Source organism: Protopterus annectens, chromosome 1.part1 (assembly GCF_019279795.1).
Source record: "Protopterus annectens isolate FY-2018-M chromosome 1.part1, PAN1.0, whole genome shotgun sequence".
In the NCBI taxonomy this organism is placed as follows: Eukaryota; Metazoa; Chordata; order Ceratodontiformes; family Protopteridae; genus Protopterus; species Protopterus annectens.
In genome coordinates this window covers 1,388,738,179-1,388,765,921 of record NC_056726.1, presented here as the reverse complement: position 1 = coordinate 1,388,765,921, position 27,743 = coordinate 1,388,738,179, and the positions used below count along the sequence as shown (strand labels likewise).

Here is a 27,743-nt window from a genome sequence, read left to right as displayed (position 1 = left end):
CGCACACTCACCTACGGCCAATTTATTGGGTCTAATCCATTTTTCGTAAAAATTATGATGTTTAGCGACTCGTAAAATGTTGAAGTTAGAAAATAATGACAATCAAGTTCCATACTTCACGCCCTTCAGAAAATTAATGCTATTGCAAAACCTGTTATTCTGTCAACTTTCTAAATTTGTAAGAGCGATATTTAAAAACAAATGTTCCTATTGTTGGGCCTTTGTCCCCTTTTATTTATGGCTTTGTCTATATTTCTTGCTCTTAAGAGGCTGAGAGGTATCATTTCTGGTGACAATAAAGTAAAGGGACGATGCGCTCGCGCTTACTTAGAAATGCACCTTCACGCAAACGTGCGCGTGATGCTATAATAAAAATGAATTCGTTTGTGAACGTGTGTGGGAAAACAACCACTACAAAACACTGACCTATACGTTTTCTCACTTGTTCACATAGTTCCTTTAAATATGGTATGTCTGAAATCTTAAATACCTTCCTTACTGTCTTTTCCCACGCTTCTGAGGTCCCACTAGCGGCCGGTATTGCTGCATTGGATTAATACACCCAATCAAACTTTGAGTTCCAAGGGTAGGTGTGGCGAGCAACAATGAAAGCTCTGCTCTGTGAAGATTTCAGTGGAGCGTTGAGGTGATTCCTGTAAATCTCGCTCCAGTAGGTGTGGTTCGCTGTGGGATGGGCGTGCCTACAGGGAGTAGGTGTGGCTTTCACTCACAACAAAACTGAATCTGAAATGTAACGTGGGAAAACACTACAGTATCTTTACTGAAGTGCGTTTATTTGTGTTTTTGTCTGCAAAGCGGTGGTAATCGACTCACAATATATAAGGTATACACTATATATCTACGTACAATGAAGAGACCATGTGAAGACACGACGTCCGACAGCGAGCTGGATGAGATGATCGATGTTGGAAGTGAGATTAACTACGGCGGGTTAGTTCATTAACAGTGTGTCTGCACTTAATGTGATGGGGGTACAGAACACAATATGAGAAAAGTGTTCTTCAGGCGTTACTCTGCGACTGCTGATATACTGTATAAACTGGAAGAGAAAACATATTTGGGGACGTGTGCGATCTGCAGTCAGTGCTCTAATTGCTATTCAACTCTGTTCAGTTCGAGCGGCACTTCAATTTTCTCACAAGCTTTTCCAGGAAGCTACAAGAAATAGCTATTCTGTTTTCACCTAGTTACCTTAAGTATGCCTTGCTAAGATTCATTCTGAATGAACCCATACATTTTAATAATTTCACACCGTGGCTAGACGGAGTGGAGTGGGGCGATTTTGCCCCATTGATAATTTCTATGTGGGCTGTCTTAGGGTTTCCACCTTTTCAGATGCCCAGACAGGTATTGTTTTACGAAAACGAGATTTTGCAGGACAAACTATACCCAAAACGAATGCAGAGGACTGAATTTCACTTTTCTGCCAGAATAAACCTCATTGATGTAGACCTTGAGTTGTTTCTGTAGATTAAAAGTATTTCAGCTACAGGTTAATTGTTGGTTTGTCACCATTTCAAATGCCCATAGTGGTGCAATTTTTTTGGGAATTTTAGATTTTGCATGACAAACCATGAGCACAAACTAGGGTTTCCACCTTTTCAAATGCCCAAAGTGGGACATTTTTGGTACAAACGTCAGATTTTGCAGGCTGAAACATACCCACGGCCAGTACACTTTTTTGCTTTAATAAAAGCTTATTCTTGTAGCATTTTAGTTGCTTATTCTGTTTCTTATAACATTTAGGTGTTTCAGATACAGAATAACTGTTTTATGCAACTATTACATAAAATATAGGAAATAATTTTGTCCTAAAATCTCAGGACATTTGCCATTTTTACAATTTTTTGGCAGGACACAACTGCCCAAAGAGGGACTGTCCCTTGCAAAGTGGGATAGGTGGTGACCATAGCACAAACAGTTTGAAGGATGGGACATCAATTTTTTTTTTTTGCATAAATAAAAGCTAATTTTTCTGGAATTTTAGTTGTTTAGGTTGTTTCATGTAATGGTTAGAATTTTCAGATACAAAATATTTGGTTTAAGTAACCACTATAGGAAACTTAAGAAGTAAATACTCTTGGTCTTCAAATCGTGTGACATTTGCCTTCTCCATGCTCCCCCACAGGACACAAATGCAGAAATGGGGACTGTCCTGCATTAATTTAGGGACAGATGTCAACATACAACTATTAGAGGAAACATAGGCAACATTTTGATTCCTAAACTCTTAAGACATTTGCTATTTTTCATATTTTTTGTAGACTCAAATTCCCAGATAAGGATTGTCCTGTGTAAAGGAGGACAAGTGGTAATGCTATTTTCACCTCCTTAATACCATGTGGTCTCCCCAGATGGTATATGTAAGTCATATACTAGGCAAATGATTATTTGCATTAACTGATCGTCCTTTCCATATGATTGCTGATAACTAAAAATAACAATAAAACACTTAAATTAATTACAGCCGTACTTAAACTGATGCAAGTTCTAAGTGGAGGAGGACATCACTACATCATCACAGATCACAGTCATTATACCTCAAAACTGTCACTGATTTAGCAGAATGCCTGAGATTTTATCTTATATTTTTGCCCTGCTCATTGTAGAATGTTTGATTTTCAGGTAAATTACTGAGGATTGTAGTCCATCATTAATGGTGGACATTAGTTTCATACTCCTCATTTATCAGAAAATGCTTGCCGATGCAAAACATGTTGTTTTTATTACCTTTCTAAGTGAATTAAAGTGATATTTACTAGTTGTCCCTGATTTGGGGCTTTGGCCTTACTGAGAATTCCTGGGCAAATAAGTTAATTTATTACTTGCATGCATCTGGCAGACTGGCAGGGTATACCAGGTAACAATTATATACACTAGAACTTCTGTAACTTTACCTAGTGGAGGGTCTGCATTAACCAGAAGCTACAGTAGGACTGCATAGTTGGGTGTGATTAAATAGTGGCTGTCTTTGTTAACTACTTCTTAAACTAATTGTGCTTTGCCTGTTTATTACAGCTTGTGCTTTTCTCCCTGTAAATGGGCTGTTCACCCCTGGGCTAACTTGTGAGCAGACCATACTAAATCAAATATAAAGTAAGGTACAACATAAGAAATTGTATTATTTACTTATAAATGTCATTGAATAAGAGTATTTTAAAGATATATTTTATAAGTAAATAATGAATATGAGTAGTGTTTAATATTACTTTGGAATTTAACACCACAAGTGGCACAAATTTACATACCTTTTGACTAGGGATAGTTAAACTTGAGGCAAAATTGTGAAAAGGTAAGAAATTTGGTAATTGACTTTAAGCTTCCATGCAGTTATGGTTCACAGGAAAAGAAGGATAAATATGCCAAATTAGGTAGTTGTGAGTTTTTAGCTTCTGCATGTACTATAAATTCCATATTGGTTACTGGACATTCTGTGGAAAACACGGTTAATTAAAAATATTTTTATTCAGTATTTGTTCATTTCAGTTTTTACCGCATTCATTTCAGAATCACTATATTAGCAGGGGAGATGCTGAGCTATAAATTAACTTCATACTGCATTTCTTGGTTTAATTTCTTCAGTTTGTATATACTACTGTGTGTCTCTGCACAACTCACTTAACCAGACAGTCTCCCTGGTTACAACTGGAACTTGTACCTGGTGAATTTATCCGGTTAACAAAATAATGAAATCAAAACAAAGCAAAACAAATTCTCTCATTTTCAATTAACTGTATTTTTAGAAGAATATTCCTTCTGTCTTATATAAAAAAGTTATGAGATATTTGTCTGTAAATAGCATATGCTTACAAATAAAATGGTCTCCTTCCTTATGTGAAGGTTTACTGCTATTATTATTATTTTTAGGCTGAACAGTGGCTCGGTAATTCGTTCAAGTTCACCAACTACATCATCACAGATCATAGCGAGGAAGAAAAGGAGAGGGGTATGTAAACATTTATTTGTCTTACTGTGTAATCTACTGAAACAGTGAAATGTATGCATGAGATTACAATTCTATGAATGGCAGAAAAGGAGTGGTCGACATACCTTCCCTTTTGTCACAGCAGGTACTATCAGGTGGCATATAATTCCAAGAGTGGCTGACATTTTTAGCAATGCAAGCCTTATAATCAATTATATTAAAATTTTAAATGATTTCAAACCATGGATGGAGCTGATCACAATGTATGGAAGGTAACATGAGGAAATTTTAAACATTGCACTATCCATATTGTTTTTGAGAACTTTCAGCTCTGAAGTAAAATCCCAGACATTTTTTTATGTGCTTACTGTTTGTTATACTTATATTATACTTACTGAGATTAAAGGTACATTGCTTAATTATTTGCTTTTAGATTATAGAGAAGAGACGAAGAGACCGAATTAACAACAGTTTGTCTGAGTTAAGACGACTTGTGCCAACTGCTTTTGAAAAACAAGTATGTTATAACGCTTAATCAACTTTGCAGTGGTATTGTACTGTTTATGATAATACCATTTTGAAAATTCTTTTTATATTTGCCTTCAAAACTAGTGGTTGTAGTAGTAATATCATAGAGCTAAATATTTTCTAATCTGGAAAAGAAGTTCATCCTGTAGTATTCATGCTTTTATATTTTGTTACTTTTCAGTTTAATACTTTTAGCATACATAAGCATGATAATCGAAAGAAACTTGAACTTTTTAATCTATGGAGTATGTATAGCATTAGTTTTCTTGCACTAGTGTGTACTTTTTAGATGCAGTACACACAAGTTGTAAGCATGCACTTCATTCATTAGAAATAAGAAGAAACATTTTATATATAGTGCAAAGAAAACTCTGTTTTAGTCATAAGATCTATTATTCAGAAACATTTTTAGTACTGGAGTCATCTTAAAAGTTAATCTTCTATCAGATAATATGGACTTAGAATACTGTCAGCATGAAGTGTTTTTTTTTTCCAAGCCAAATAAAGTGAGTTAAAGTACATTTGGCGTCAGTAGATTTCTTTAAAGGCTGTTGTATTGTTTCTTTCAATGCATAATGCTGAATGCATTCCAGTTTTGCTCAAAGGAAAAATGAGTTTTTAATATTTTACTACTTATGAAACGGCATTCTTTTGTCTGAAGTTGAAATAGTAATTCACAGTCCAGCAAAGCCAGACTAATCTGTCTGTTGTGCCTATGGCACTATCTGAAATCCATTTTACTAAGTAACGATACATGGAGACTTAGACACTTAACAGAACCTGAATTTTTCTTTAGAATGACAGGTTTTTATATCCTTATCTCAAAAGGGATCTGCAAAGTTGGAAAAAGCAGAAATATTACAGATGACAGTGGATCATTTGAAGATGCTGCAGGCAACAGGAGGTAAAGGTAAGAAGTCAATTGTCAAGAAAGTAGACACACACACAGACACACACACACACACACACACACACACACACACACACACACACACACACACACACACACACACCAAGAGGGCAGAGAAATCTGAGTAGATCCTCCCCTCCCCCTTTGATGAGACGTTATTGGCAGCACCAGATTAAAGGAGTGGAAATCAATGCTAATGGTGGGGTTGAGCTCGTGGGAAAGAACAACCAAGACAAAAGAAGCACTTGACCCTGAGCTAGTGTTTGCTTTCATAACACTGTGGGAGTAAAGACTTCTTTCACATTCGGCTCATGCAGACATTTCTTCAGGCTTTCTGAAGAACACTGTGATCTGTGTAGAGACAAAACAAACACACAAGCATCCAAATATATAAACAGGAAGCTAAGGCAACAATTATCTCACACAAAGCCAGCACTCAAGGGGAAATAAAATTAAAAAAGGCCAAGAGAAATGCAACTATAGACGTATTATTTCACATGAATTTATCTGTTAGACTATTTGTGTTTTAATTTCATTTGATCCCTAAATGGAGGCAAAGTAGTATTAGATAGTAACTATTTTTCTAATTAATATGTCACTGCCTCAGAATCCAATTCAAAATATCGACTGACTGGAAGCAGTACATTCGCTACTCATCTAAAATGTTCTATAAAAGCTCCTGCCAATTATATCAATTTATAAAAATAGTTGCACATTTCTGTCTGATGCCCTGCCATCAACATTTTTTTAATCTCTAGTCTCATGCCTGCTAGTGAAGATGCAATGCAGGATGGGTAACTAGGTATCTTCAAAGTAAATGCATTCTTTTAGCTTAAGCTGGCTATAAGTGATGCTGCTGATATAGGATTCAGTGGCACTCACCTTGGGAAAACTAACCTGTCAAAAGTAATCCTGTAATCTTCTAGAAGGAAGGCTGCTTTCAGAAATTATATATAAAAAAAAGTTTTGTGTAGGGAAGCACTGACCCTGCAGACCGGTATTCTGTATATCATCAGCTCTGAGTTTATATCATCAGGGAGAAAAGGACATTTACCTTATTGCAGGGGTCTAGGAATAGTGGGACAATACTCCTTCCTTTTATACATAAATACACAAAAATGTTATATTTTCCATAAAAGGAGAAATCATAGTTTTTCTACAGGAAGTAAAAGTAAACTTTATTGCAATGTTTTTTGCAACATCCATGTCCTGAAAGTAAATTCAGTGTGACTCTCATGTCAACACACTCTCAAACTAATTTTTTGTGCCCGTTGAAGGTTATAGATGTCAAAGAACTTACCAGCTGATGAAGGTCAAGATAATCTGGCTACTATTATAGCTAATATATTGCTCTTCTTGCTTTTAAACTGCTCTGCATATACCTTGTAAACATGCATACAGTGGTGTATGCAACTGATTGACTGATTTAACTTTGTTAACTGGTAAGTGAAGTGATCCAAAGGGCATTATCACCTGTAGCTCCAAGCCAAGAGGCACTAACACCCTTTTCATAACAACAGTTACAGGCAAATGACTTTCAAACTAGCATTTACATTCAGGTTGCATTACAACAAATATTAATATTTTGGGTAAATTCTAACTATTCTGTCCCTCATTTACATTAATGTCACATTCTACTAACATACAATATTTAGGTGTTCAATCACCTAATCATTCGATCAAGTAATACAGACCCACATAGCAAATGACCTAACCTAAACAAAGTGTCATCATTTTTCATTGCACAAATACTAGTTCCATATTATAAATATTGTACAGTCAGGAAGGCTAAAGGCAGAGTGAGTGACCGTATAGTGACCAATGAACAATATCCGAAAGTAACAACACGTCCTAAATACATGAAGTTAAGTCAGTGTGACTGAAAGGCAAATGATTAAACAAGTGAAAAAACAGCTGTGGGATTTAACACTGGAAGATTTTGTTTCCACTACTAAGGATTTTGCTGTGGCTGGTTACTCTGTTTCTTGACTGCTTTTCAGGTTGCTTTAGACACTTTGAACAAACTAACACTGTTCAATAATTACTATACTTGTGCTGTTACATAACTGTTATTTACTTAAAACTTTCAAATGGTAATAGTTTTGCTTTCTTTGGAGGGTGTAGGAAATATATACACAAAGATGCTTTGCGAACTGAGTAAATTTTAGTGCATTCTTCATTTGCCAATTAATGGTTTAGATTCTTGTTTGGATATCAAAGGGAGGTAGTGACATAGATCTTCAAACTGCATGCTGGGTAAATATGTGGACATTCATATTCAAGTCTGTATGCTGATGCAGATGGAGAACTCCTTTCTACAGTGCTGGCAATGCAGGATGTTTTTGTGTCCTGGATGTCAAACAGTTCGTAATGGTGGACGGTTTGATCAGCCACAGCCTCCTTTTTCTGGGGTAAAGAGAGGGGAATCTCATGACATAGAAATGCTATTAGTGTAAAGCTATTAGCTAGTCCAGGATAAAGAGTATGACATGGCTGAGGAGGAAGAATGCATCATGTCCACAAGGTACATAGTTTGTGGAAGCATGCATCGTATGTGGCTGACCATATTACATGCATTGCACATCGTACATCTCCCCAGGCTAGGACAGGAGAAGCTAGGTAATAACAAAACAAATATTTTTAGTGCTGGGCTTTGACTTGCAATGATAATTACCTGCAGCATTTTGACAAGAGGAAGGTGGGAGACAGAGAGGGAGAGGAAAAAGTAGATCATTCATAGCATACAGGCTGTGAAGTAATATGTAAAAATAATTCAGAGGCTAAGTGGTATTTATATTGTTTTTTACATGGACTATATGAATTTCATCATTGAAAGACTGGACCTAGTGCCACATTTCTGTTCCTTCTCTTGGTTTATTTGCAAGAACTGTCAAGCTAAAAATATATGAATCCTCTCCAAAAACAAACAAACAATAAATAAATAAGAAACACATATTTTAAGTTTGAATCAAAATGAGTTAGCTGTAACATTAAATACTAAATGCATTATAACAGCTTATGTAAATGCCATGGGATCTTATCAAAGTTCAGAAAGATTTAATCTCTTAACATAACTGACACTGATGAAAATAATTGACATATCATGTTAAAATAAACCAGTAAACATCTAAATAACTAATTATAAAGCCATTGCTTATATATTTCATATGAGGTACTAAAATATGTGGATTTCTTTCTTCAACCCCACAAACAGGAGAACCACGTAGCTTTGTGCTTGATTTAGCATATTTTGATTGCCTCTCTCTCTGTCTCTCTATATATGTATGTGTGGGGTCTATATTATAATATCGAAATCTACAAAGATCGAATGTTATAATATCGAACCCTAAACACCGAAATCCGCAAACATCGAACAGTCAGTGTAGCAATTTTTTTCTCAGGGAAAAAAATCGCTATTCCGCGAAACATACACACAGCACAAACACACACAAAAAACAGCAATCCACACACATATACTTAAAATCCTACACCTAAACCTAAGCTAAACTTTACATTCACTACTAGCTATCCACTTACCTTAACCCGACCCTAACCCTAAGGTCTATCGCACAGTCACCGCACCCTAACCCTAACTCACCTAACCCGCCCCCTAACCTACACACAACTGCACACTTACCTAACCCGCGCCCTAACCCTAACTCTCCTAACCCGCCCCTACCCTACACACAATCACACACTTACCTGACCCACACCCTAACACTAACGTCCATACAACCACACACTTACCTGACCCGCTGTCTAACCCTAACTCACCTAACCCGCCCCCTAACCCTAACCTACACACAATCGCACACTTACCTGAACCCGACCTGTAATGATCCAACATATCAAACACTGGAAACAGTGAAGCCACAGCAACGGCCCACCAAATTCTTTTCAGCGTTCGACATTACGTGTTCGATATTATAACATTCGATCTTTGTAAGATTCGATGTTATAATATAGACCCGTGTGTGTGTATGTGTGTGTGTGTGTGGATTTATAGGGGGAGGGAGTATATTAAAAATAATCAAAACACCCAGATGTCACTGTCCCTATTGTTAACAAAGTAGGTCAGAGAAAAAAAAGACACATCGGTATGCATGTTCTGAGAAATCACCTTGGAGCATGCAAGTTAAAAATAGTGCCCCCCCCCCCCCACTACTTATGTATTCCAGATCTGAGATGACTTAATACCAGGGAAAGAGCATATTCCCTCACTCTGATATTATAGTGCTCTTACCCTTTTTTTATTAAACTATTTTTTTATTAAAATCTTACCCTATTATTGACAAAACAGATATTGACATTAAGCACATTTGACTTAATTTCCACGTGTCTGCATTTGCATGTACGTGTGTATATATGAATATAACTATAGCTATCTATATAAATATATATATATATATATATATATATATATATATATATATATATATATATATATATATATATATATATATATATATACATATATATATAGATAGATAGATATAGATATATATAAATATGCTTTTGCTCACAAAGTAAAACTTATACTATATGTAGTTGCACTAAAAATATTATGGCATATGTACCACCTAACAAAACACACTGTGATCTGGATTCTAAAACAATGTTTTTGTGCTTGGTAGAATGTACCTGTGCAGTCTTGTACTCTTAGGTAGTATAGAAGCAAGTCCACCTGAAACATTTTGCATGCTTCCTCAGGCAATGTATGCTAATGAGGACTCATGCAAACCTTCACAGGCAGTGTACCCAAGTCTGCTTGATTCAAAAGTACAATTCCCTTTTGTTGCCCTGATCCGCAGAACAAGTATAAACCAGTGGAGCATACAGTGGCTTTCTGATGTGCACTGTATCTAGCTCTGTTCTTGTCTTACTGTTTGCAGCCACAATGTAAAAGAAGTTTCCAAGAAGTGGGATGCCAAAACATAACACACCATAAGCTAAGGGCCACGTCCACATGTATGAGTGTTTCATTTGTTGTAATACTAAAAAGGGTTAAAGTTTCCATGCTTTGTTGGGGTGTCCATCTTTTCAGGGTGAATATGCTATTCTCCTGTGAGCTTCTACTTTGAGCTACACATTATGCATCTATACAGATATATGTTGCAGTACATCTTTCCATGGTAGCACTGCTTGTATTGCCTACTACACACCCACTTGATGTGCTCCTTGTCACCAGTGAGAGCTGATCTCCGTAAGTATTTATAGACTACCTGTTGTCCCCATCCTTACAGCTGCCCATGACCAGAATCCACTGTGCCATAGCAGTACTATATCTGTACCATATTGACGGCCACTAGAAACATCAAATGTGTCTATCCATCACTGCCCATTTTTTATGAATGTTATTCTGAATCGTAGATATAGGCCCTTTGTCGTTTTTCCAACATGTGCTCATATTCAGTATGATGCCTACACACTGTAATTGTTGCATTACAAAGGTTACATTTTTAGATCACATTTGAGATTGTGGCATACTCTGTGCATCCGAGACGACTCACCAATGGGTCCATAATTTCGATGCATATCAGATAAAAACAGGTATATGGGATTGTCAGGGTCTGACCACTGTAATACATACGTAGTATGTCATGATGAGATTTGTGGTTGATTTGCAATCTATGCATAGTCCTCCCTCATTTATCATGGTTATCCACACCAAGCATGAGATTTTTGTAGTAGTGATGTGGTTCTCAGATGCTTGGTGCAGCCCTGTCTGATTCGCATCAGTCTTCTAACAAGAATATTGTTTTCATGTGTTATAACTTCTCTGAACCTCATATTCACGATTGTACTGTTGATCATTTTCCTGTTCATTTACTGTGACCCATATGTCTCAGTTTTGGCATTGCTGGGTACATGCTGATCAGCACACCTTTTGTCCTAGATACCTGTCTCATAGATTATAGAAGAGGTGTCTTTTTCCAGGTGGGTTTTGCAAGCCTTCCCACACTGTGGCAGGATTTGAAGCCTTTGCCACTGTTGATAGATATCTAGTTTACAGCCTACATACAAAATGGTATTTATATATGTGGATTTAGGAGGCGTGGGCAATAGCCCTGGAAAACAAACACTGAAGAAATAGGTTGGTGGCCGACTGTGGACAAACATCTATTTAAGAGGTAAGATGGGCACTGATTTTGGCCAGTGAGCAGTGAGCGTTATTTCAGTGGTGGCGGTGGGGTTCCTGGACAACTAAAAATAAATTAGGAGAGGAATTAGTGTGAATAAAATTCTGAAGCGGAAGTAGATGTGGCTCCAAGAGCATAAAACATGCATTTAGGACATGGAAGGGGATGCAAAGACAGTGTAGCTGTTCATCAGGTAAAATTCCTTAGCTGACAATTTACAGGTTTGGTATAAAGTATTGAAGTTCAGTAAAGTTACATGAAAGTGCATGACAAATTATGTATAGACTCATAACCAATGGTGACAGTTTGGAACAAAACTTTCAGAATGTTCATCTTATGGTTTTACATCATGACAATTCCATCCCATTTTTTAAGCTCCTTTTCTCTCTTCAGCACCTGTCAGCCACTGAGTCATTGCCATGGCCACTCTACAGCCATACACACTTTGCATGATAGCAGCCCTGGTATGGCATAGCCACTATCCAGAACATCCAGACAGCCATTAGAGGAGTATTAACTTTAAGTGCTGCCGTTCCTTACTTATGCTATACAAAGTCTGAGAAATGGACATACAGGGGAGCACTGCTTTGAAGGTTTTGCTGTCTACTTCCGTAAGTGACACTTCCACCAATAGTCCTATCCCCTTTGCAGTCATATGCCTCTAGTCCCATCTTCAGTCTCCACTAAGGATAGAAGGCAGAGCGCATCACAAAATGTGCACACCCCAACCACTCGGGAAGAGACATTTAAGCTCTGCCTTACCATCCCTCTTCTTCCTTTGCCGACTTCTCAATCACCCAGGTCACTAATCAAGCACTTATTGTCATTGGGTCATGGTCATGGCTTCATTAATATATATGGGTGTGTGTGTGTCTGTATGTATACAGATTTAGATTTAGTGTACGATATTGCATTTCAGTAAAGGTAGATTAAGTACAGACTCATGACAGAGGACCAATCACAATACCAGTAGATTGCCAGGCACCCAGTATTACTGCTGCACAGGTTAAAACAACACTGTCCAAGCCCAAGAATATAGCTTCTATGGGACCTGACAATATCTCTGGATGTGTTTTACAAGAGTGAACTGGCACCTCACCTGTGTGCCCTGTTCAATCACAGCCTCACCTCAGGCTTTGTCCCTAATGAATGGTGCACTGCTACAGTCATCCCTCTCCACAAAGGAGGAGCGACTACAGACCCTGCAAATTATCGCCCAATTAGCCTGACGAGTCTGACATGCAAAGCTATGGAATACATCATCATGGACCTAATAAACAAGGATATAGGGAATCTCCAAACTCCGGATCCTACACAGTTTGGTTTTGTGAAGGGTAGATTGTGCCTGCTCAACTTGGTCAATTTTTTGAGTCAGTCACCAGAGCTGTGGATGAAGGCAAGGTGGTTCATACAGCCTACCTTGATCTGGCCAAGGCCTTTGATACCATTCCTCACTCAGGAATCATAGAAAAACTCACTAAGCCAGGCTTGCAAACTGGCTCACAGATAGAACCCACAGTGTGAAAGTAGCTGACTCCAAGTCAGACTGCTGACCAGTCACAAGTGGAGTCCCACAGGGTCCGGTCCTTGGTCCTCTCCTGTTTGGTATCTACTTCTCTGAAGTCCAGGCCAACACGAAGGGACTCTGGCTGACAAAGTTCAGAGACGATTGTAAGTTGGGAGCTATTATTAACTCCCCAAGTGATGTTGACATCCTACAGAAAGGCCTCAATGACACCAATGACTTGTGACAGAACCATGACCTTAAGCTCAATGCCAAACAATGTGTTGTCATCCCCCGTGGGAAAAACCCAGTTCCCTTGAATTACCACATTGATGGTAGTCCACTGAACACAGAAGGTGTTATAAGAGATCTGGGAACACAGGTTGACAGCAACCTCTCTTTTGACCACCACATTGCCACTGTTGTCAAAAAGTCCTTCTATGTGGCACATTTCATTACTAAGAGTTTTGCATCCAGGAAGAAAGAGGTCATTGTCTCCCTCTACTCTTCCCTCATTAAGTCAATCATCGAGTACAATGCCCCATTTCTCGTGTACCTCACTAGACACCTGCAACAACTGGAGAGGCCTCAGAAGTACCTCACAAATAGGATCCTGCTTCTGCTGCTGAAGTCATAATAACTGGTCCACTGTTGCCAGAGTATTCTTTAGTCTTCATTTGAGAAAAGGATTGCATCGGCTGCCCCTTTTCAGCCATGTGCTACTTTATTTCCGATTATCTGTAGCTTTCGTTTTTATTTATTAATTTATAAGATTATTCTGGGAGCTGCGGTGGTGCAGCGGTTAGCGTTGTCGCCTCACAGCAAGAGGTTCTCTTGATAGATTCTTGGCCGGAGCACCTTCTGTGTGGAGTCTGCATATTCTCCCCATGGTCAAGTGACATTAAGGATGTGCAGGTAGGTGCAAGTGTGAATGGGCATGCCTTCATTGAAGGTTGGGCATCAGGCTGGCAACTTGGCACTGTAAAAATCCACTGCCAATCATGAGCAGACCAGCGTTCCACCGTGGCGACCCCTAACCAGGAAAAGCCAAAAGTCTTATAAGACTATTATTCTGTTATTTTTGTTTTACTTGGAATGCTTGTCTGTGTATTTAATAAAGGATTTTAGACTGGAAACAGACTATCTACCCTGCTAGAATTACTTATGAATACTTAGTAAATCTGTATATTTTATCAAATTATATTTTTTTTTTATTATTTTGTTTACTCTGGATGAGTTTAAGTTCACTACTTGTGCTTCCATTATCTGATCTTAAACATAGTGATTAACTATATATATATATATATATATATATATATATATATATACACAGACACACACACACACACACATATATATATATATATATATATATATATAGATTGAAAAATCTTCCACACAAAGATGTTTCTTACACTGTCTTGGTTTTGGACCCACTATACTTGTTTAATGGGTTGTTTGAGGCTTTGGGGATACCATGGAGATTACTTGTTATTTTATTAATTTACTAATCAGATAAACCCTAACTGCTGTTTTACTGTGGCTGTCTAGGCATTCTGTCTGATTACGTGAGTTCTTCACAGTCAAACTGTTATGTAAGCAGAGACTGAGAAAATCAAATTCAGGTCTGTTTGAAAAAGTGTGTCAGCTTGTCAGCATAACATTATTATTATGATAAGTCATCACCAGGCAGTTTGATGACAGCATTTAGTGACATAACACAGGGTGGTTGTTAGGCATAATAGGCTCACCTTTTTTTTTTGACTATTCTTCTATCCCATGCTGTCCTTTTGGAGACCGATTCAGTGACTCACAACATTGTCATGCTTGCAGTGTTGAAACTTGCCATCTGTCATGTTAGGGATTGTGTTTTTTTTTTTCACTAGAGGTTGTTGTGATCTGGGATTTTAATTTTCCACTTGTGCCATAACCGTAGAATTAGCATAATTAATGGATAAAGACTAACTGACTGGGACCAAAAGTTGTCATCCTATTCCAAAACAATTACGTTTATTTTTCATTTTACAGTTTGCCAAGTCTCTCTTTTTGACCCTGTGACTGCCTGCAAATCTAGCATTAGTATACTTTCTGCCAGTATATAATAATGTATTCCTGCCAGTTCTTAAAGATATAGTGTGGGAAGGAGTTTTTGCAGTATACATACAGTGAAAATTAGCAAGATTCCTTGGTTTATGTTTTATGGAGTTGTTATAACGGTGCAAGGTATAGGGTTTGAGTCTGACCTCTTAACCAGCCACCTCTTTAACCAGCCATCAAATTTCTACTGTAGCCCTAGCAAAAGACAACAGAGAAGAACAACACTTCCACCTCCTCTGGGCTAAATAATGACAGACATTTGAGTTTTAGACCTCTTATTCATTAGAAAAATGTATACAAACACAAATCCTATTATTCTAGCTGATTTGTAACCTATAAATGCTATTTTGTATGCTTTTTCTGATTAACCAACCATTCCTTTATCCAGCCTAAGGTCCAGTCCCAGTGAGACCAGATAAGAGGGAGTCTACAGTATATGTGATTTGTGGATAGAGATATTAATATGAACATAAAATGAGATTTATTCCTCTGGTATATGAGGTAGTTGCGATGCTATATATATTTCCTTTCCCAAGGGTTGTCATGCTTGATTTGGGAGGTGAGTGTATTTATTTAGTCAGTTTGTTTACCTGGGTAATTCATTAATTGGCTGTGGTGGTGCAGTGATTAGTGTTGCTGCCTCACAGCAAGAGGTTCTCTGGTTTGATCCTTGGCTGGGGTGCACTCTGTGTGGAGTCTGCATGTGGACACTCTGGTTTCATCCCAAAGACATGCTGTAGGTAGATTGGGCACTCTAAATGGGCTGTGTGTGTGCCTTCTGTGGAAGGTCGGGCACCAGGCTGGCAACTTGACACTGTAAAAACTCCACTGCCAATTATGAGCAGACAGGTGATCTGCTGTGGTGACCCCCTACCTGGGAAAAGCCAAAAGAAGATAACAGACCATATGCAGTCACATCCTGTGTAAAGGATAGCAAGAATGTTTAAGTTTGTGTGCTTAAAGATGCACATGGCTAGACACCTTATGGTCCCCGTTATCACTTGCATAGCATTGTTCCGATATTTCTTTTCATTATTCATATTTCCTTTCTTGTATAGTTATATTCTATGGTGCCTTAGGAGGTAAATCAAAAAGCAGAATAAGACAGATGCAAGATTAGAACTCAGTTATTTAAAGTGAACGAAGGTGTAGAAAGCAGTTGTAGGAGAGTTTATTCAAGCTTAAGAGGTGGTGCTGATAGACATAAGGCGCCATCAAATGGTTAAGAGCTGTATTGCCTCTTACTTTACAAAGATTCAGAATTAGATTATCAAGATATGGCTGCCAGCATGACTTATTGGGTTAAAGCAATGAGCTGCAAATGAGCTATCTGTACCTTGTTGGTTTAAGTGTGATTCCCACAGCCACCATGGCATAATATGAGGTTACGCAGCCACACAGTGTTCCTAGGTTACACCCAAAAAGAGTCACTTGAGCTTTGTGGTTCTTAATTAGTTTAACAAAAATAGCAGAATAAGAATAGCTGTGCCATGTTGCATTGTTTCTCCTGCATAAGGGATAAATAGCTATTTGAGGAATGTAAAAAGTCTTGGCGGTTTTATAAACAGTGTAGAATTTTGTGGCAGTAATGCTATTTGTGCTGAAACTGGAAAATGAATGGTACATTGCAGTGGGAATGCCAAGGATAAAAATGGCTTTAGAAATGAAAATATTACTGCTAGACACAGAGGAGATATAGTGCCTCTTTGTAAGATGCTTAGTTAAGCATCAGCCAAAGTCTCAGGTTCACTTCAGTATTACTAATGATAACTGGAAAGGAAACATAATGCACACACTTCAGATGAGAACAACCTGTAAAGTCAAGCTATTAAAATGAAAATGTTATAGGATACATTACTCTATGGAAGACAGATGGTGAAAACATTGGCATAAAATGGTTAAGGATGTCACCGTGCCTTGTATCTGGTTGTTAGTGCATAGGATTAAGGCTTTGAGCTGTTAATGTACTGCTTCCTGTAATCCAGGGCTTGATTCCCTTAGCCTCCATTGGCCTATTTTGAAACTCTGAGTAGGTTATTTAACCAGACAGTGCACTGGGATAACTGAGAGACTGGGTAAGGCTCTGCAATGGTCTCCTGGACTGCATGCCTAGTACATCTATGAACCTGTACCTTCCATAGTAAAGGAAGGGAGAAGGCTGTGGCCTCCCTGGGCTGAAGACGTTAGGGAGCATGATCAGCACTGTCAGTGAGATGCAGCCCAGTCCTTGCAATCATTGCAACTGCTTAAATGACACTCAATCTCCATGTGTCATGAACTGTAGCAAAGAGCACTAGTATAGCTAAGTCCTGAACTGTGCAGCTGTCATTAACAGTTCAGTTCTGAAGGCTTATTTAGTCACTGCATGAGAAAATAACAAGCACTTTCCCTTTTTGTCAGCACCCATGAATATATAGAAATCATGCCTTTGGCACTGTGACATTCGTACTAGCTGGAGTTGGACATTCAAAAGGCTGTGGGTACTATTCTAACACCAAACTGTTGAATTAGTTTTCCAATGCTGACACTACAGTACAGTGTAAAGGGAGTCGCTGCACTCCTGAGTGTGACACACTTCAGATAAGATGTTAAACTGAGGCCCTATCTGCCTGAGTTGGAGGTACCTTAGGTGGATGTAAAAGGTCCCATGACACTTAGACACTTATTGAAAAAGAGTAACCAGATTTTCTCTAGTCAGTATGAATACCACTTTGGGTTCTCCATTGAAAAGAGGCCATTGACCAAGTGGCACTAGCCTTATTGACAAAGTATAAATGAATAAATAATCCCCCACACACATATTTGGTGATTGCCTTACTTGCGCAATAAGCACACACACACACACACACACACACACACACACACACACACACACACACACACTTAATTGGCATAATGGGAGACACAAAAATATATAGTTGTATGACAATGTTACACCTGAAGTGTAGTGGCAAGGGTGCTCTTTTGGGAGCATTTGAATACAGACATATGCAGAGAGATAACAAACTAAAGTTTGGGCAGTAGATGAACTAGAAACATTTTTGCATTGGCCTTAGGTTTTCTCACATTCTTATATTTTTCATTGTGTCAGTCCTAACTTATTCATTCTTGCATCCGCGGTGGTGCAGCGGTAGTGCTTTTGCCTCACAGCAAGAGGTTCTCCCGTTCTATTCTCGGCTGGAGTGTGGGTGGTGCCTTCTGTGTGGAGTCTGCATGTCGTCCCTGCAGTTGGGTGGGCGTTTGAAAGACATGTAAATGGGCGTGCCTTAGTTGAAGGTTGAACGTCGAACTGGCACCTCGGCGTTCGTAGAAATCTACTGCCAATCATTAGCGGACTGGAGTTCTACTGTGGCGACCCCTAACCGGGAAAAGCTGAAAGACAACAACAACATCTTTAAGAAATGCAGTTAAAGGATTTCATCACAGGAAATGCTTCCTAATTCCCACAGTTATTATATCCCTGTTTAGAAATGGTTCTGCCAAGAGTGGAAAGCTGAGCACCTGATGCGAGAGGAAAATAACTTCATCATCTTGAGATTCTAATCACGTAGTTAGTGACAGACACAAAGAAGCACTATCAAGAGAAGAAGAAAGTTAAGAAAATGTCTCTTTACAGTTTAGATTAGTGTTGTACATCTGTTTACAAATAATTATTAATGCAGACAAGTTAACAGCTTTAAAGACATGCATGGTGTTGTTCCATAATTCACTTGGTGAAGTTTCTGACTCTGACAGCAGACAAGGGCCACTTCGCCTCTCTAATCTGCTAATTTAACTGGTTTTAGCAAATTCTAATTAACAAACAAATGTACTCCTACCCCAAGCCTCCTGAGAATTAAGTTGTCTTTTCCATGCAGTCTCGAACTTCAACGTTGCTTTTGTTCCTGTCTTTTCAGAAAAGTTCTCAGCCTTCCTCTGCTCTTTCTGTAAAAGAATACTTTAATTACCAATTTCTCCACATTATGTCTTCAAAGTGCGCCTTCTTGTTCTTATACATATGTTTTCTTAAAAAGTAGTGCCTATGTGGTCTCTGTAGATTTTCTTGAAGCACGTAAAAGTTGCTATTTTGTCCCTACTGCTTCCTTTCATCAGGAGTTTTATATGGCTTTTAATGCACATGCACCATTGTTGTTGCCTTGGTTTGAACTGTTTGTCCCATGTCCTTACGAAGATGAGATATTCAGAACTGCACACAGTACTGCACATGGGGGTGAGGATTTGCAGCTGTTTATACCAAGATATATCAGCTCACTGTTCTTATGCATCTTTTTACAGCACCGGTGTTCTTTGCTTCTCTCACATTCTTAACTTTCAGGTAATAGGATATGTCTGTGTTAGTTCTCTTACCTCATTTATTTCTGCTGCCACTCCCCTTAGGTGGTTCTCCTTTCCTTGATTTTTTTCTTTTTTTTTACCTCACCCAAGGAACACACTTGATGGCTCCTCTAGCTTCACCCTATCAGCCCTTTTATCCTATGGGAATAAGAGCTATACATTCGTTCATGCCAAGGAACCCCAAACGTCTGTCTGTCACCCAGCAAGAGTCAGGAGGATAGAAGCAGAGTCAGTTACTAGTTCTGAGGGGCTACCCTCTCCCTATAAGAGCACCTCCAGCAGCTCCTCTGAACCAGAGACAGCTGTTTCCCAAGGGGAAGCATGCCTTTGCATGCCATGTTCTCCTTGACTTTCTAGTTCTTAGCTGATTGTGACAGTGTGGGCTCTCATGGATTAGACTCCAGTGGTAGCATGTCATGCTCCTGAAAGTCACACTTGAGCATCTCCAAAGTAAACATTAAAGTACTTCTTTGCAGTCACATTGAGACCATAAAAATAATATCACTGTAACTCTGTTACACTTGTACAAACATCAAAAGGTATTTTGTCGTATGTCTGTGTGGTTGCCAGAAGTACTGCACAGTATAATTTATTGCATCTTAGACATTATTTGCAGTGTTAGAGTGAGGTGTAGATGGCATAATTTATATGTTAAGGAAGCCTACTGGGAAAAAAACTAATAAGGAGGGGGCCAAGAGTGACACATTGAAATTCCTTATTTATTTAAGTGTTGGATAATTATTTCTAATGCCAAATTCACCTATTTTTCATACATATGCATGTATTACTACAATATATATATATATATATATATATATATATATATATATATATATATATATATGTGTGTGTGTGTGTGTGTCTCTGTGTGTGTATATATATATATATATGTGTATGTGTGTATATATATATATATATATATACATATATATATATATATATATATATATATATATTTATATCTATATATATATATATATATATATATATATATATATATATACACACACACACACACACACACACACACTCACGTATATGTATATATGTTTTTTATCTTCCTTTACCCCCATGCTCAGCATGCTGTGACATTTTTGTAGTACTTGACAATGTTACACGACTGGGTCTATCAGGCATTCATCTCCAGTGTGGATGACAAAGTAATGTTTTCCCCTTCTTATTTGCAGCAGAGCCACCAGCTTCTACTTTGGACTATAATCCTAGTTGAGAACCCTTACCCTTCCCTGGATAGACAAGCCAGCATTTTTCCACTCATATCTATTTATTTATTTTATTTATTTAATTTTACATTTGTTTACCGGGAAGGTTCGACTGGACACAGGTCCATTTTCAGCGGAGGCCCGGGGGGGAAAGCTCCCATAACAGTAAAATACAATGGATACACATTCACTAGATAAATCATACATGGGCTCAGTACCGTAGAGCATGCTTAGCATGCAATATAACAGACAGCAATAACAAGATAAAGTAATACAGGAGTTCTTTTTTAGTTGAGCATACTTTGGAAATAATAACATCTTATAAAATAACTAAGAGTGAGTAATTACTAATATAATTGTTTCAGTCTCTGTGTTTTTGAAAAAACAATTAGGGAGAGTGGGAGGTGGAGAGCCATCATTTGATAGTTAGTAGAATACCAGCAACAGTGAGCTGATATGACTTAGCCTGGGGGGTGACATGGGCAGAGCCAGTTTTTTATGTAATGCATTTTGAGAAGTTTTTTGAACTGGAAAGTAGAGGTTGCAGAGGTTAGGTGATCTGGGAGAGCATTCCAGGTTCTGGCAAATGGAGCAGGCAAAGAGAGATTTGCCAGCCTCATTTTTGTGTTTAATGACATTTATGTGGTTCAGGTGTGAAGATCTTAAGTTTCTGGAGGGGTGTAGGGGTGAATTAGTTGTTGCAGGGCAGGAGTTTTATCAGGATGTTAGTAGAGTTTATGTGCAATTGTTAGCTGGTTTTGTAGGAGGAGTTGTGGAAACTCAAGCCCGTTCAGTTGCTTGACGGTTAGACAGTGATGGGACCTATGAGTGGCTTCAGTAGCAAACCTGGCAATCTTTGTTGTAGCAAGATTCCATCTTGGTTAGTTCTATGTGGCGAATGTTAGTTAAGATAGGGGTGGCATATAGGAGGATGGATAACAGATGGTTTCTAGCAATGGTGGCTTTGGTGTGCTTAGTCATGAATTGACAGCAACTATAAAGGAGTCCAATCTTTTTGTTGACCTTTTTGATTGTTTGGGCAATATGGATGTCAAATTTCAGATTATTGCCAATTTCTTTGCCTAAAAGCTTAGTGTGTGATGTTGAAGAGATTAGTGTATAATCTTTGAATTTTATGGCAAAGTTATTGTCTACTGGAGGAGATCTACCAGGGCTGAAGAGAATGAGTTTGTTTTTTTGGGGATTGAGTATAAGCTTGATGTTGGTAAACCATTCTTCGGCTAGGGTAAAGTTATTTTGGGTGATGTTTTTTAGTTCATTCAAGGTGGGTGCAGCACATATAACAGTGGTATCATCTGCGTACTGCACTATAGAATCTGAGAGTGAGGATGATGCTATTTGATTAGTAAATAGTGAAAATAGCAAGGGACCAAGGATGGACCCTTGGGGGACACCTATTGCGACTGGTATTAAGGGGGACAGTAGGTCTTGCCATACAACTGCTTATTGATGGTTAGATAAATAGTTACCAAACCAGGATATGGTGAAGGAGCTTATGTTAAGAGTAACTAGGGTTTCTAGGGGCATTCTAAGAGTAATCATATCAAAGGCTTTGGATAAGTCTAAGAATATGGAGGATACATACAGACTGTTGTTTCTATGGTTATTGACAATGTTGGAGAATGAAAGCAGTGCTGTGGTAGTGCTATGGGAAGGTCTAAAGCCATGCTGGGATGAGGATAGTAGGTTGTTCTTTAGGAGGTAATGCATAAGCTGAGAATGGACTACTCTCTCTAATATTTTTGATAGGGGTGATAGAATTGCTATGTGGTGGTAGTTTGTAAGCTCAAGGGATTGACCCCCTTTGTGCAATGGTATAATGTGAGATATTTTCCAAGAGTGGGGTACTTTGGAGAAACTGGGGTGGTTGTTTTCTGTATTGGAAAGGGTGGGGGTTACTGTTGTTGTGGGGTTGGTGTTAGTGCTTTGGGCATTGGCTAGAGTATGGATTGTTTCAGTGAAGTATTTGTTAAATTGGATGGGGATATTGTCTAGGTTATTTGGCAATACTGGGGAAGGAGTGGTAGGTTTTCCTGGGTGTAGTAGGTTATTTATTGAGGCCCAGAATTTTTGAGGGTTGTTGATGTGTTTTTCCTGTATTGTTTTATAGTAGTTTTGTAAAGTTTTATTAGTTTTTTGTCTCGATTACGGAGCTTGTGGTAATTCTGTCTCAGGGCAGAGCTTTTATGTTTGTGAAATTGTGACCAGGCTTTGTCTCTTTCTTTCGTTACAGACCTAGTATCTTTTGATAGTCAAGGCGCGTGGTTGGTTTTAATTCTAGTGGTCCTGGGTGGTGCATGGGAGTTTAGGAAGGTTGAGTTAAAGTACTCTACAGCTTCATCTAGTGATAGTTGTTTTAGGGGAATCCACATACAGGATTTTAGTGAGTTGATTAAGTCTTGGGCTCTGTAGTTTTTTTGTTATTTTGACCCTCAGAATTGGTTGATTTGTTAGGTGAGACCAGCTCCTAACTAAGTATGTTGCTTGATGGTCACTCAGACTGTCAGGAAGACAGCCTGATTGGTGGGCCAGAGTGGGGTCAGATAATAGTATCCAGTCCAAGATTGACTGCCATTTGGAGGTTTTTGTCTATTCTTGTGGGGGTAGCTCTAACTTGGGTAAACTCATGGAGGTTAATATAGGTAGGGGGATTTTGGCCAGTGCATTCAGACCAGTCAATGTTAAAGTCACCTAAAAGTATGGTTTCTTGTGGAAGAGATAATGTCAACCAGTTAAGTAGATTTTGTAGTATGCAAGTGTTATTGTCTGGTGGGATATACCCTCCTGCAATAATTATTTGTTTATTGGGGTTAAGTTTTAGTCTGGCTAGAATTAATTCTATGTCTTGGACTTCTTGGGAGTTACAATCAAATTGTTCCAGAGAGAGGTGGCTTTGGAAAAGTATGGCTACTACCCCTCCCTTTTTTCCTGACCTATCTTTGCATATTGTGTTGTTTCCGGGGGCTGTTATTTGATTGTCATGATACATTGTCATGATTGATTGTCATGGCTTGAGACAAGTTTCTGTTAATACTACGATATCAGGTTTGTATAGGGCTAGTAGGGCATGGCGGTCCTGTGTTTTGTTGAGACTGCTCCTTACATTTATGTTTAGAAGGATAAGGGATGAGGTAGGTCTTGCATATAGAGGATTGGGGTTTGTTGAATTTGTGGTTTTACAATTTTTAGGTCCTGGATTTGGGTGAATGTCACCGCAACATGAGAGTTTTTGTAGTAGGTGTAGATAAAGCTTGTTTAGTTTGTGGAATATTTGTCTGGTCTACGGGATGAGTGGGGTCGAGCTTTATAGGTAGTACATTTAGGTAGACAGGAGGGTGGATGAGAGGTCATATGGTGATAAAGGGGAATGGTTAGTTTAGTGGAAGTGGTAATGGAATCAGTTTGCCATGGTGGTGGTGGGGTAAAGTAAAGTTGTGTGTGGTAGGAGGAGAGGATAGACAGGAGGAGGAGGAGGAGGAGAGAAGAGAGGATTAATGTGTGTAGTAGTGGTTGTAGAAGTTGGATGTTGGGAGCTGAGGACATGTTATTTAACATGAATATATCTATTCCCCCATTTGACTACTGTTTTAACTCTGATCTCCTGGGTCACAGCTGTGGGCTTCATTTCTTAATCCCACTGATCTGGCATGGATTATGACCAAATGCAAGAGATCACAGACATACGTGGCAGAAAGGAGGCTTCTTCACAGCGGTGCCTTGATTACTTTCTGTAATAGAGTGAGAACCTCAGCAGTTAGGAATGATTTCATAGTAACCCCTGTGGTCTTCCTGGCTGAGAGCAGTCAGTTGTGGTGATTTGGGGACCTAGTGAGGATGCTTCTTGGGTGCCTCCTGTGGGAGGTACACCAGGCACTGTTCATTGGGAAAAGGTCCCACTGTCAGACCCAAGAAGTCATATTGATCATCTCGCCTGAAAAAGCATGCAAATCTTGCTAAATATGCTGGGGATTGTTGCTAGGAATATGGATGTCTGGTCTTCTTCTTCATCTTCTTTCGGCTGTTCCCATTAGGGGTTGCCACGGTGGTTCATCTGTTTCCATTTCTTCCTGTCCTCTGCATCTTGCTGTGTCACACCAACCACCTGCATGTCCTCTTTCACCACATCCGTAAACCTTATCTTAGGCCTTCCTCTTACCTGGCAGCTCTATCCTTAGCATCCTTTTCCCAATATACCCAGCATCTCTCCTCAGCACATGTCCAAACCAACACAATCTTCCCTCTCTGGCTTTGTCTCCAAACTGTCCAACCTGCGCAGACCCTCTAATATACTGATCCTAATCCTGTCCAACCTAGTCACACACAATGCAAATCTTAACATCTTTAACTCTGCTACATCCAGCTCTGACTCCTGCCTTTTTGCCATCTGTCTCCAACTCATATAACATAGCTGGTCTCACTACCCTCTTGTAGGCCTTACCTTTCATTCTTACTGGTGCCAGTCTGTCACAAATCACTCCTGACACCCTTTTCCACCCACTCCACCCTGCCTGTACTCTCTTCTTCATCTCCCTTCTACACTCACCATTACTCTGAACTGTTGATCCCAAGTATTTAAATTCATCCACCAACTCTAATCCCTGCATCCTCACCATTCCTCTAGCCTCCCTCTCATTCACACACATATATTCTGTCTAAGTCCTGCTTACTTTCATTCCTCTCCTCTCTATAGCATATCTCCACCTCTCCAGGGTCTCCTCAACCTGCTACCTACTCTAACTACAGATCACAATGTCATCGGCAAACATCATAGCCCACGGAGACTAGTGTCTGATTTCATCTGTCAACTTGTCCATCACCATTGCAAGTAAGAAAGGGCTTAGAGCTGATCTTTGATGTAATCCCATCTCCACCTAAAATGCATCTGTCACTCCCACTGCAGATCTCACCACTGTCACACTACCCTCATACATATCCTGTACCACTCTTACATACTTCTCTGTCACTCCTGACTTCCTCATACAATACCACAAGTCCTCTCTAGGCACCCTGTCATATGCTTTCTCTAAGTCCACAAAGACACAATGTGACTTCTTCTGACCTTCTCTGTACTTCTCCATCAACACCCTCAGAGAAAATATTGCATCTGTAGTGCTGTTTCCCTGCATGAAACCATACTGCTGCTCACTAATCATCACCTCCCTTCTTAACCTAGCTTCCACTACTGTTTCCCATAACTTCATGCTGTGACTGATCAGTTTTATCCCTCTGTAGTTACTTCAGCTCTGCACATCATCCTTATGTCTGGCTAAGCTTCTCAAATTATTACATAGTGACCTTCACCAGAACAAGCAGCTTTTAAAATAAATGGAGTAATGTACATTTCTGCAAACATTATTATAGTTTCATAAAGTACTGCCAGTATGTCTTCATGGGTGTTGTCATTGGTTTAAGCCTTTTAGGTGATTATTTCAGCAAAAATAAGCAGATCTGGGGCATTAACTGGAAAAAAAACAATACAACGTATAATTTATGCAAACAGTGCAACAAATTCAAAATAGGTTCATCAGTAGGTACTAAGCTAACTGCCATTGCAAGCCTAGCCAATTATCCCTTGTGGGGCTCAAACCCTGCACCTTGTGTTTGTAAGGCAAACACCTTAACCATTAGGCCACCCTCACAACTGGTAGCAGTTATCATAAGGGAGGACTCTTTGCCTTCTCAAACTATTCTCATACAAATAGTAACTTTGGAAAGTGCAATCCACGGAGATGAAAATACATTTGACATTTTATTTTCCCTATTTAATAAGATACAGTCTTGGTCAATATATTTTTCATTATCATTCATAATAAGGTGTTTGATTCATGATTAGTGTGACCTGCTGTATAAACTGAGTTCCAAGCAAAGTAGGAATTCAGTGAGATTGGGAGCTAAGACATACCGTTCTTAGAATGTTGTCCTTTTGTTTTAAAAATGCAGTATACATCCAGCAGTTTTGCATCAAAGTAACATAGTTTTGTCTGAATAAAAATTAAGAATGCAATGCTATTATTGGACAGCACTGTTGATTTAGTTCCTGTACATTTATGTGGTATGCCTCTAATTCTGTGTTTGCAGGTTATTTTGATGCCCATGCACTGGCAATGGATTTCATAAGCATCGGTTACCGAGAATGCTTAGGGGAAGTCGCTCGGTACCTGAGTTCTGTAGAGGGGATGGATGCCACAGATCCCTTGAGAGTTCGGCTAGTCTCTCATCTCAGCACCTGTGCCAGTCAGAGAGAAGCAGCTGCAATGACATCCTCCATAACTCACCAGCATCATCCTTTGCATCCTCATCAGTGGACAGCAGCCTTTCATCATCTCCCTGCAGCATTGCTACAGCACAGTGGACTTCCTCCTTCAGAGAACACTCCCAGCAGGCTTTCAGCATCTGATATGCCTCCACCTCCATCACATGGTTCTGCTCTTCTCACTGCGACATTTGCTCACTGCACTGACTCTGCACTCAGAGTGCCTTCTGCTGGTAGTGTTGCACCCTGTATTCCACCAATATCTACCTCTCTTCTCTCACTCTCTGCTACAGTGCATGCCGCAGCAGCTGCAGCTACCGCAGCTGCACACAGCTTTCCTCTGTCTTTTGCTGGTACATTCCCAGTGCTTCCACCCAGCTCAGCAGCTACAGTGGCAGCAGCAACAGCCCTTAGCCCCACATTACCTGCATCAGCAGCTGGCAGCCTTCACCAGATGAACAGTGGTGGGAACAGCAAACCATACAGACCGTGGGGAACTGAAGTGGGAGCATTTTAAGAACAAAAATCTTTCACTGCCTGTGTTATGAATCAAACTGACAACTTTGAGTTCTTTACTTTTAAATCAAACTCTTTATGAAGTTCTGCACAAATAAGCATGAGAATGAAATACGGGAAAGCTCATTTCACTTTTCAAAAACCATAAGGCGTGCCATTACTAAGATGCTGGCAAGAACCTCATTTACCTATTCTTTGGTGTTAATTTGCATAATTTAAATTCTGTAGACCATATAACTCATTGTATTTCTTATTAAAGACCTGCTGGACAAA

At 39.1% G+C, this 27,743-nt stretch overlaps 1 protein-coding gene across 1 annotated transcript; it reads left to right on the top strand.

Moving 5' to 3' along the window:
* The first annotated feature begins 732 nt into the window (after nt 1-732).
* On the top strand, nt 733-27,743 carry HEY2 (hes related family bHLH transcription factor with YRPW motif 2). The gene is made up of 5 exons (XM_044082199.1): nt 733-951; nt 3,889-3,967; nt 4,380-4,463; nt 5,303-5,384; nt 26,780-27,743. The coding sequence occupies exons 1-5, from the start codon at nt 869-871 to the stop codon at nt 27,469-27,471; spliced, it is 1,020 nt and encodes a 339-aa protein (XP_043938134.1). The 5' UTR covers nt 733-868; the 3' UTR covers nt 27,472-27,743.